Below are 12,788 nucleotides of genomic sequence, written 5' to 3' on the forward strand. Positions count from 1 at the left end.
TCTCAGTGTTTTGATGAGAACAGATGTTGTGTCTGTATCCCTTTAGAAGTATTTAACTCTGTATAATATCTCATCAAAACTGACATTTCTATTGCGGAGGATGCCTAAAATGTGACTTATCGTATCTTAGTGCAGACTTCTAGGAAAATCAGTGAGCCAATGACACAGGCAGGAAATTATGGGTCAACAATGGGCTACAGAATGCCCTCCAGATTGTCATATTGCATTGAATTTTACAGAAAATGACAGTGGTATTTGATAGTTTTAGCCGTTATTGGCATTTGAAAGCACTTGATTACCATTAGCATCCTAGTGAAGTCACAGTGATATTTTGAACTTCTGTCCACATATTTTTGAGTATTGAAGGGTATTGGGTTTGCTACCTTTGTGGGTTGATTTTTGTACTTGCATGTAATTTGAATTAATAATAATAGTTTACAAATGTTTTAATTTAAAGTAGAACTATAGGCAAAACTTTTTCCATTTTGGATAGAGCAAGGGAGGGTTATAACCCCTGTCCAGGGGCGGACTGACCATTTGGAAACTCGGGCACTGCCCGAGGGCCCGGGGTCAGTAGGGGGCCCCATGAGTTGCCCCTGGTACCTTTTTCATAGGCTTTTTTGAGTTTGGGCAAGGACACAGGGGCCCCATGATCCCCTATTTCCCAGGGGCCCCATGAGTTGTCAGTCTGCCCCTGCCCCTGTCAGATTTTTTCGCTATCTGCTTACCATTGCAGAGATTTCCCTTCACTTCCTGTCCCATAGCCAAACAGGAAGTGAGAGGAAATCCCTGCAAATTAAGGGAATCCCTTGGGGACCCCCAGTTCACCAGAACTAGTGCCTCAATTGGAAACTTTCCCCTCTATTACTTTTCTGGGGGCAACCCAAAATTTGGGTTTTTGTTTTTATTTCAATCATAATGGTAAACAGGATAGAGACAGGAAATCATTTTAATGGGGGCACAGAGAGCAATAAAAACTGACAGGTGTTCTAATCCCTCTCCACTCTATCCAAAAAATGTTTTTCCATTAGTTATAGTTTAAGTCACTTGTGTCACTAATAGCAAATACTTTTGATCCGGTGTATATATGAGGGTCAGTAGCTGTGGGAAAAAAGAGTACCAAGGCTATGACCCATCAGGGAGCCAGAGCCATGACACTTTGGGGTTGATATACTAAAACTGGAGAGTGCAAAATCTGGTGCAGCTGTGCATAGAAACCAATGAACTTCCAGGTTTTATTGCCAAAGCTTCATTGAACAAGCTGATTGGCCACCATGCACAGCTGCACCAGATTTTACACTCTCCAGTTTTAGTAAATCAACCTCTTTGCATTCACAATCGATGCCTCAGTCCTCCAGGCAGAGAGGTGCTTGGTATCATTCAACCTAGAATAGAGGTAGTTCAGGGAATAGCTCCAGAATAAAAAATTAAATTGGCTTATCCTTTAAAAAATGGAGGATGCCATGTACAGTATATACAGCATTCTATATCTTTGAATCCACAAATCACTTTTTATTTCAGGTAAGCTCTGTTTATCTAATTTATCATCATATTCTCACTCTTTATTGTCAGGATTTTTATAGTTTTACTGTAACAATCTTCTAGGCATGCCTTTGAAATATATACATACAGGAGCGGGACAAGGGGTGGGCAAGAGGGACAGCTGCCCTGGGTGCAATGGTTTACTGTAGAGATAGGGTTGCCTTCCTTCTGCTACAAAGCTGACAGGAGTGTTGATAGCGGCAGTGATATTGACAAGTGAATGACTGCTGGGCGTAGGACCCCCTAAGCTTGCACATCACAAATGGGGGGATGCAGTTTGGCAATCTTGCCCTGGATGTCCCGGCACTGATTACTTCAGTAGTAATCAGTGCCGGGAAATCCAGATCAAGAATGCTGAACCGCACTGAGATTATGTATCAGTAATCTGCAACTACCCCATTTGTCCTTTCTGACCTGCCTCTCCTGATTACCATTCATCCCCACTTGTGACTCCTGCATTGGTCATCGCTCAGTGTGCATTACTCTTTGCATCTCCTTGCTTGTTCCTCAGTGGTCATTATTCATTACTTGTCACTCACCATGATGCTTTCCTCATCGCTTATCCTAGATCAGTTATTGTCTGTCATTCATCCATGATCATCATGCTGCTCTAAAGCAATACTTTCTTCACGTTGCCAGCCACTGAAAAACATTGTTCTCTTTTCATTACATATTAGATCCTTGAAATGCTGTGTCTCATTTGGATGTTTGTCTCAGATAGATGATGATGTCGTTAAACACCTAAAGTCTGATTTGCTAAACTAATAACAGGAACACTGTCACAGACAGTTATATTCTGTAAAGGTCACCAGCATGCTAAAGTAGAATTAAACCCAATCACTAAAATATTATATGAACGTAGTCATGTAATATCATTTCAAAAGTTGTTTTCAGTCATTTTAAATCTGTAGATTTTATTAAAATAATCCATTGTGATCCTGCCAGAAAGGGCTTTGTTTAGACACTTCTAATTAAGAGCTCCTGCATTTTTATATGTGCTCCTGTTTGATGGTACAAGTGGTCATGCAGACACACCTTCTACAGTTATGGTCCACCATCAGGGGCGGACTGACCATTTGGAAACTCGGCACTGCCCGAGGGCCCGGGGTCAGTAAGGGGCCCCATGAGATTCCCCTGGTACCTTTTTCATAGTCTTTTTTTAGTTTGGGCAAGGACACAGGGGCCCCATGATCCCCTATTGCCCGGGGGCCCCATGAGTTGTCAGTCCGCCCCTGTCCACCATTGTCACTCTTAGAAAGCCAATCCAGAGCAGTGATGTGTAGCTGTTGCTGGAGGTCATGCATATGGACAGGAAGCAGCTGTAGGAGACCAGAAACGCTGAGATGCAAAAAAATATGTAAAAATGGTGAGAACACTGTTTTAGGAAATTAAAAATATAGCAATTGTTCATTATTAGTGATAGGCTTCATATTGAATGTGAGTTCAAACCAAACCCAGCCAATTTACTGTTAAACACAACAGCTTGTGATCCTGGGTGACATCACTGCCCCACATCCTTTTTCTCCTGTTTTTTATTTCTACTGTCCCTTTACAAAAACTGAATAAATGGTGTGGGGTTCTCCTTAAAATTCTTGCAGACCATATCCAGGAATACAGCCTGGGTGACCAGGAAACAGAGGGCAGCAGTGTGCACCCCTCATTCCTGTACCACACTAGGCCACATACTTTTCAACTATGGAAGGGTGCCTTGCAAGGGGACAGTAAGCCTCCCCCATTTACAAGGCACCATGTTGAGGGTGTTTCCTAAATTCTGCCCCCCAAAAGGGATGTGGGGGTTAGTTGGGGCAGACTTATAGGAATCTGGAAGCCTCCTCTATAAAAAGGGGGCCAAGAGATATCAAATACTCCTGCAAATGAATTAACACAGTATTCATATCACTCATTCCAAAACAGTGAAAACATAATATTAATATCCTCAGGTGTAAATCTGCCAGAAATCATAATACCCAGTCATGCAGATTGTTTTTTGGAAGAATAAGTAATGTACTCCTATTAATTTACCTTGTACTCTATCCTCTGGAAGGCATGATATCTGGAGGCCCCCTTATTCTAAAGGGGTTTCCAGATTCCTAAAACCTCCCTCCCCACTACAAACCCCACAGACAGGATATGGGGAACAGGCCTTTATCCCTCAACAGTGCGACATGATACCTTTCAATGGAGGTTGCTTTGCCACCTCCGTTTGTGAAGTGCCCCTCAATATTTAAAGGCATGTAGAAAGGTAAGGTTCAGAAGGGGAAGCTGCATGTTTGGTGGTCCAGGCTGGCTACCTAGATAATATTCTGGTTTGAATTTTAGGGGCTTCACCATTCCCTTCCCTCCCCCATACGTTTTAGTGTCACTCTAAAAGGATTGCATCAAAATGTTCTATAGCTTTATATGAAACTTTAAGTCGTTCCCCAAGCATTCTTTTTAAAATATTTGCATTGCATGCAAGGCCCCATGAATGGTATCTTTAAAAATATATATATTATGTTGCCCATGGCAGTGCCCAGTGTCCTAGATTGCAAATTATCCTTGACAAGGGCCAGAAAAAACTGCAAGATTTGCCTCCCATAAACCTCTATAGGGATCAGCAATATATTTGGGGTTCATGGACTTCCTGCTGGGTTCGTTAAACCTCTAGCAAACCAATTTTTTTCTGGTTTGCTCATTGATCTTTATGATATTTGGTGGGTGACCAAACAAAAATGTTGTGTAGGTAGGTTTTTGATCTATTTTACATTTCCTAAAAGACATTGCTTTTGTAGCAAGTAGATAAATAAACCTCCGAGTAATGCTATTTCTAGGCTGCCACTAGAGGGAGCTCTAATGATTTATAGAGTGACTTCAGGAGACTAACAACCACTAAGCTCACATTAAATTTAGAATGAGCAAGTGAGCACACGTGTTTTCTGTTCTCCTTTTGGTACAGGTTAGTCACACTTGGTTTATGATATCTATGTTCAGTTTTGTATTTGTTTTCACATTCACTTTCTCTGTTTAGCATCCTATATGTTAGTAATGGTAACTCACATTGATGCTCTTCTCCATGTGGCCTGCACTGCCACTATAAAGAAAGTAATTATCTGTATAATGTGATCCATTTCTGTTTGTTACATTAAACTTGGAATGAGCACGTGTTTTCTGTTCTCCTCTTGATACAGATACTGCAGGCTTCATCTTTGTCATACCTCTCACTCAGATCACTGATAATCCTGTAACAGAATTTTAGAATGTACATTAAACAACTGAACTTTTGTGTGTTTCACATGTAATTTTAAAACTGGTAAACTGGTTGGTGTTTTCTAACCATAATTACTGAAAAGATCTGTTATTATTATTCTCCACTCTTAGTAGTGCTCTGTTGGGTCCCACCTCATATTCTTGGCCTGTTGTATTATGCACTGAGCAGCACAGTGGCTAAATGGTTAGCACTTCCGCCTGGCAGTACTAGGGTCGTCGGTTCGAATCCCAAACCACGGCACCATCTGCCTGGAGTTTGCAGGTTCTCCCTATGCCTGCGTGGGTTTCTTCCGGGTACTCCGGTTTCCTCCCACACTCCAAACACATGCTGGTAGGTTAATTGGATCCTGTCTAAATTGACCGTAGTATGTGTATGTATGAATGTGAGTTAGAGACCTTAGATTGTACACCCCTTGAGGGTTAGGGACTGATGTGAATGTACAATATATATGTAAAGTGCTGTGTAAATTAACGTCGCTATATAAGTACCTGAAATAAATAAATAAAATAAATGTACTGTACTTGAAGGCCGATACCTGCTACCACACGTGAGGAAGCACAGAAATATAGTATTTGAAATAGGTCTTTTTAGTTTACTATTCTGGATACCGCTTGACATTTGGAAGTAAATTCAGCAGAAAAGCGCAAAACAGGAAGTCACTAGACTGTCTTAAAGTGGTTGTAAAGGCTGAAGGTTTTTTACTTTCATGCATTCTATGCATGAAGGTAAAAAAACCTTCAGTGTGTGACCCCCCCCCCCCCTAATACTTACCTAAGCCCGATCTTGATCCAGTGATATGCACAAGAGCAGCAGTTCTGCCAGGTCTCTCCCTCCTCATTGGCTGACACAGCAGTGGGAGCCATTGGCGGAGCCAAGAAGTGGGCAGAGCCAAGAAAAGGAGGATCTGGACTGCTTTGTGCAAAACCTCTGCACAGAGCAGGTAAATATGACATGTTTGTTATTTTTAAAACAAAAAATGTGAACCTTTAGTTTCAATTTAAGCTGCGTTTAACTGATTGTTGAGTTGTACAGTCCATTGGGAGCTCTTCTGGGAAAATGCTCTTTCCTTTGACTTTAAAAATAATATTCACTGCTTTCTGACAAGGAGCTCATAACCCACACAAAGGGACATTGTTATACACATATGCCAAGGGCTGCAAGGTACAAGTATGTTCCAAGTGTCTATTATATCTGGAAGATGATCAGGACAGAGAACATATTGTACTATCCCTACATGACAGCTAAGTCCAATTACAAGAAATGATCTTTAATGTCTTGCTTAAAGTGGAACTATACCCAATAAAAACTTGTTCCTTTAGCAAGGAACATATATTCCACATTAATAATTTTGTTTCCAAAATGAGTGTGTGCTGTAAATTGCCTCCTGCATTGTTCCTGTTTCTTCTTGTTGGAGGCTGCCATTTTGCTGAAGCCCAGAACTCTAAGCAGCAGTAAATCATTAGGCTGTCAGCAGATTAGTCTTTACATTTGTGGCACAGTGCCCAACTGAGCATGTGCAGAGCAGGGTAAGACAGTGTATTACTGGATTTAAAATGGTATAGGCACTTATTTTTAATGTTTTAAATAGCTATACTCACAAAAGGAGCCAGCCTGAAGTGATCTAGCAGACTTCATTTTCTGACTAAAGTTCCACTTTAATGTATTAATGCATGCTTGCTAATTTGTTTTTTCTTTTTTTTTTACAGTGGATTGGCGCTCACCCTTCTGCATTTGGATTTTCTCCATCTTCCAGTATAGAAATCATTCCTGTATTTCCACATGTTTACACCTCCACCATTCCTCCACATGCACGGAAATGTTGGTTGGAAAAGAAAGTACCAAACTGCAAAGTGAGTGTTACTGAGATATGAACTGTACTTATGATGAGTGTATCAAATAAATAAATAAATAAATAAATAGATTTATATACACTAAATTGCCAAAAGTCATTGGATTCTGGTGTTCCAATCACCTCCATGGCCACAGGTGTATACAATCAAGCACCTAGGCATGCAGACTGCTTCTACAAACATTTGTGAAAGAATGGGTTGCTCTCAGGATCTCAGCGAATTCAAGCGTGGTACCGTGATAGATTGCCACCTGTGCAATAAGTCCATCCATGAAATTTCCTTGCTACTAAATATTTCATGGTCAACTGTTAGTGGTATTATAACAAAGTGGAAGCAACTGGGAATAACAGCAACATAAAATGACAGAGTGGGATCAGCGCACGCTGAAGTGCACAGTGCGCAGATGTCGCCAACTGTCTGCAGAGTCAAAAGCTAAAGACCTCCAAATTTCATGTGCTATTCAGATTAGCACAATAACAGTGCATAGAGAGCTTCATGAAATGGGTTTCCATGGCTGAACTGCTGCATACAAGCCTTACATCACCAAGTGCAATGCAAAGTGTTGGATGCAGTGGCGTAAAGCACACTGCCACTGGATTCTAGAGCAGTGGAAACGTGTTCTCTGGAGTGTCCAATCACGTTTCTCTGTCTGGCAATCTGATGGAGAAGGGTACTTGCCTGACTGCATTGTGCCAAGCGTAAAGTTTGGTGGAGGGGGAATTATGGTGTGGGGTTGTTTTTCAGGGGTTGGGCTTGGCCCCTTAGTTGTAGTGAGTTAGTTCCCCTTAGAGTGTCAGCATACCAAGACATTTTGGACAATTTCATGCTCCCAATTTTGTAGGAACAGTTTGGGGATGGTCCCTTCCTGTTCCAACATGACCGAGCACCAGGTCACAAAGCAAGGTCCATAAAGACATGGTTGAGCGAGTTTGGGGTGGTGGAACTTAACTGACTTGCACAGAGTCCTGACCTCAACCCAATAGAGGACCTTTGGGATGAATTGGTAAGATGAATTGAGTGGAGACTGCAAGCCGGGCCTTCTCGTCCGACATCAGTGCCTGAGCTCACAAATGCGCTTCTGGAAGAATGGTCAAACATTCCCATAGACACACTCCTAAACCTTGTGGACCACCTTCCCAGAAGAGTTGAAGCTGTTAAAGCTGCAAAGGGTGGGTCATCTCAATATTGAACCCTACGGACTAAGATTGGGATGCCAATAAAGTTTATGCGCGTGTAAAGGCAAGTGTCCCAATATTTTTGGCAATATAGTGTATGTATGTTCTGCAGCACTGACTGGCAAGATTGGGATGGTGTATATGTGTTGCCTTGGTTTTCCACATACACATGGTGAGGGGCTCCAAGGTTTATGACCGATAGGGAAAAATAAATAGTTGTTTTTCTCAGAATCTTAACAAGTCCTGATATGGGAACTGGAGCCAGGAGGCTTTACAGAGTATTGGATATGAAATAAGCCTCCATCCCTAGTTTCACATCTTTGTAGCCAGACCTCATTATTAGTCTCAGCTGTCTACAAGCTTTTGTATACACTCACCAGCCACTTTATTAGGTACACCTTTCTAGTGCCAAGAAAATATCCCCCACACCATTACATCACCACCACCAGCCTGAACTGTTGATACAAGGCAGGATGGATCAGTGCTTTCATGTTGTTTATGTCAAATTTTGACCCTACCATCTGAATGTCACAGCAACCAGTCTGCCCATTCTCCTCTGACCTGATGGTTGTGCAGTTGTTGAAATACTCAGACCAGCCCGTCTGACACAAACAACCATGCCATGTTCAAAGTTACTTAAATCTGCATTTCTTCCCCACTTTGATGCTCAGTTTGAACTTCAACAAGTCGTCTTTACCACGTATACATGCCTAAATTCTTTGAGTTGCTGTCATGTGATTGGATGATCAGCAATTTGTGTTATCTAGCAATTGAACAGGTGTACCTAATAAAGTGGCCCGTGAGTGTATGTGAGCTAACTGATGCTCAGGTCTCAATCTCTCTTCTATAGGAGCCTGCTGCGGGGTGAAAAAGGTGCAAGCTGGCAGAACACAAAAAAGTGTGCCTGTTTGTTTTGGGGTACTGACTAAATGGAAACTTGTTAGGTCAGATATTGAGTTTAATAAGTTGCTCTGACGAGCAGATATGCTTCTTGTTTTATGCTATGGACTTGCTGTACTAAGTCGTTCTGCAATAAAACTGTATATTTACTGCCTTGCTGAATAAAAGTACAATACAAACCTGTATGGTCTTATCATGTGTGCCCCTGTCTTATGCATGATTTACAAATGCCACTACCAGTTGAGCCTACAATGTGAAAAGACATTTCAGATAGTGCACTTCCAAATATGTAGTAATGGTTTGGGGAAGGCCCATGTTTGTTCCAGCATGACTGTGCTCCTGCACACAAAGGCAACTCCTTGAAGACACATTATGGCTCCATTCATACTTGTGCAACTTGTCATGTGACTTTGGACATTAAAGTTGCATGACAAGTTGCATGACAAGTTGCAGCCTTCAATGGTACCCATCCAAATTGGTGCAACTTAAAATCACAGCAACTTCAAAAAGGTGCCTGTACGGCTTTGGTGCGACTTTCGGTGCAACTTAGATTCATGTGTAAATTCGGATCAAAATTGCACTCAAGGTCACATTAAAATTCATACTCCAAAGTTGCATGGGAAATAGTGTGACTTTGGAGTCGGCTAGTATGAACCATGCCTATGATAAAATGGAACACTGACTCATGATGATCTGATGTTCTCATCTAATATCAGCATCATCTAATATCAGTATCTGAACTCTCTTGGATGAACGGACATACATTCCCACAGACACACTCCAAAATCTCAAGAGAATGGAAGCTTTTATAGTCCCAAAAGGTGGTCCAACTGCAAATTATTATCCTTTATTTTGGGATGCCATATAGAATATAGATAGATAGATAGATAGATAGATATACAAATAATGTTTTCTGCTGGTTATTAATGGAGCAGCAAACAGAAAGAACTAAAAGAACAGAACATTTCCTATTCAGTTTATAACCAACAAATAAAATGAATGTTGTACAAGCAATTATATGCAAAAAAAACCAACCAATTCCCTATCATCCAGATATTTCTGCTAGTCAGAGGGAAATCATTTGTGGCCTATTTCTAAAAGAGTATGTAGCACTATCCCTTAGTAGTTGCTGAATTGTGGGTCTCCCTTAAGCTCTGCATAGCCAGGCAACATGCATTTTTCCACACTTTGCACACAGGAGTCATTAAATAGTCCTTGAGCTTGGTTTTATGATTTTATTAAGGGATTATACTTGGATAGGGTCTAGGGGTATATGGGATGCCTGAGGAATAGTAGAAAACAAGGACAAACTCTTTAGCAGCTATTTATAGAAAATGTGGACAGTACCAGTCTCTCTTTAAGGGGTGCTAAAGTCCCTTCAGTGTAATTACTCAGACCCAGGCTGATTCCTCCTCTTTACCCAGCTGCCTTGAGGGTATCCTTGGGCAAGGGGTCCCAGAAGCTGCCAATTTAAAGCAGCAGTCCCAGATGAGCAGCTAGTCAGGTTTTAAACCTGACTGCCTCTTATCTGGCCCAGGGGATGCAAGAGTACTCACACTGTCCTTTTCTGTCAGCTTAGTGGGTTGGTGGCTACCTTCAGGCCTTTCGATGGTCTGGCTGCTTCCCTGCTGCTCCGGATGGCACAGTGCAGATCCTCTTCTCCAGCAACTGCCCATAGGTAGACCCCCCTCTCCGGGACTCCTCCCAGACTCCAAACTTCAGCTTCTCACTTAATCTTCCACCCAACACTCTACCTCTTTGCTCCCCAGGCTCTGCCACATTTGAAGGTTGCCCTGGTCACCATGCCCAGCATCCTGCCAGGGGATCCTTCAAACATGCAGATCTGGGCTTCCTTCCCTCCTCCACCCCTCCTCCAGAAAGCTCTCAGGTTTCTGGAGAGGTGGGAGGGCTCCAGAAGCCCTGACCTGATTGAGCCTCCTAACCTGTCCTCAGGTGAACTCCTGCCTCACTCACAAGCTGACTCATCCCAGGCTGCTGCTCAGCCTCTGCCTAAAAATAAAAAAACAAACCAGCCTATCTGGCTAACCTGAAGGGTGCAAGTAAAAGTAGAGCTCTAAGTTGCATACACTTGTAGCCACAAAGCACTAACAGAGTGTCTTAGAATGGAGATCCTTCTGGGAGTATTCAAAAAGGAACACGTACAAATGACTAAAGTGATATCAGTGCTTAGAGGAGGTATCCACAGTGCTTCAAAATAAAATATTTTTCTCAATAAAAGTCTAAGACAAGTAACTGCAAAAAAAAGTAGTGTTCAAAAAGTCTACATGTACAGTATACTACTTAAAACCATAAAATTTGAGCACCGCACCATTACTAAAGGTTCTTGGTGAATTTAGATTGGCAAGCAATCATTCTTTCAAACAACAATCATACAAATTTGCATTAGTTAACTTTGTATCTTTGTGCCAAGGGCTGGCAGTGCTGCTGGTGGTGACTGTGTAAAGGGAAGCAATGGCAACCAACCAAGTAAACCTATCCTGGCCAGTCAACTTATTTTCATCAAACTGCTTTGACTAGAAGGCATTGGAGTAAGCCTACAGATACACAAATGTCTGCTGTCTGACTGAAATGGCAGAATCAGGTGAACACTTTCTTATGCCTGTAGGTATCATTAGGCTGTCTACTGAAAAGATAAAGATCTGGTAATCCACTCACATTGGTCAACTACTTAGTGAAATAGTCCACATTTCTGCTATAGATATAGGACTGGGTCATCTCTGTCATCAGCTGATTGGATAACCCTTTCTATTTATCATTTGGAAAGCTAAGCAGAAGGGTTTCAGTCTAGGAGAAGGACGACAGTTTATGGCTCTCCTAGGTTCACTGTAAAGTTCAAACTACAAATCATATGCTTGTGAACCATTGTAGCTGAACTGTCTTCTGTTCTAATTTAAGAAGAACATGAAATTTTAGCAGCCACATCTTTGAAGCTGCATGTGATTTCTATCTCTATAAAAAAGCTTTGTATAACTTCCTTGTACATGTTTTGTGTGGCTTGCACGTCCTTCATTAATAAAACATGATCACAAAGGTCTGACCAAAACGGTCAGAATTTGTACTATTTTTGCACATGGAAATTTGCTTGTTTGCAGTGTCAAGCTGCCAACACTGAAAGTTGTGTTTAGTTATGAAACACATTACTGTACAGTCAGCTTGACATTTCCACATTCTGATTAAAAAAATGTTCAATACCTTACTTGAATGCAACAACAGCCTGGAAAGTGTAGGGCCTCAGATCTGGAGCAGCTAAAAAAGATTCGTTAAAGCTGAACACTGTTTCATTCTTGCCCTTCTTTTGGATCTCTTTAACAGGGTCTTTTCAGGTCTTTATGCCCTGAAGGCAGAAAGGACTGCTTGATCATATGACCACTGTGATTGACAGTAGTCATATTATCGGGATCCGGTCCCACCAGCTGCCAGTCATAGGAGCTGTCTATGACAGCTTGGTTGCTGTGCTTGGAGCACGCTGGGAGCATGCTCTCAGTACAGACACCTTGGCCATTCATAGACGTATCTTTGCTGCTGCACATGTGTGTTATGTGGATGAAAAGAGGCTAAGAAATCATTAGGTGTGTTGCTAAAAACAACTCATGGAAGGCCCTGAATTTAATTTGGTACCAACCTCTTGAAATTTGCTGTACAGCTAAGCTTGGAATGGAAGAGTGAGAAGCAGCACAAGGAGCAAGCTAATTGCACTAAAGTTTTCATGTGCTTGCTAGGAAAATGCTAATGAGGAGGGAGTAACCTTACAGAAACAGCAATAAAAACACTAATATTTTGTGTGGTGATTATTTTTTTAATTTGTTTTTTTTAACTGTGTTTTAAAAAAAATTATTGGTGAGTAGCACTGTTATTAGAGTGTCCACTACTGATTTACAGACTATGTTGGTTTAATTTTTTCTAATTAGACCCATGAAAAAATAAAATCATAAACTCTTCATATTTATTTATTATAGGTACTTACATAGCACTGTCAATTTTCACAGCGCTTTATATATATATTGTACATTCACACCAGTCCCTGCCCCCAAGGAACTAATAATCAAAGTTCGC

At 41.4% G+C, this 12,788-nt stretch overlaps 1 protein-coding gene across 1 annotated transcript in view; it reads left to right on the forward strand.

Moving 5' to 3' along the window:
- TCERG1L (transcription elongation regulator 1 like) overlaps positions 1–12,788 on the forward strand; it is a 244,115-nt gene that overhangs the window by 12,294 nt on the left and 219,033 nt on the right. Inside the window, exon 2 of the mRNA XM_089669320.1 lies at positions 6,496–6,639. Within this exon, the coding sequence (XP_089525446.1) occupies positions 6,496–6,639 (144 nt within the window). The remainder of the gene's footprint in view (positions 1–6,495; positions 6,640–12,788) is intronic.

This window comes from Staurois parvus, unplaced genomic scaffold (genome assembly GCF_062004578.1).
Source record: "Staurois parvus isolate SC_StPar_1 unplaced genomic scaffold, SC_StPar_1.0 ptg000009l, whole genome shotgun sequence".
In the NCBI taxonomy this organism is placed as follows: Eukaryota; Metazoa; Chordata; class Amphibia; order Anura; family Ranidae; genus Staurois; species Staurois parvus.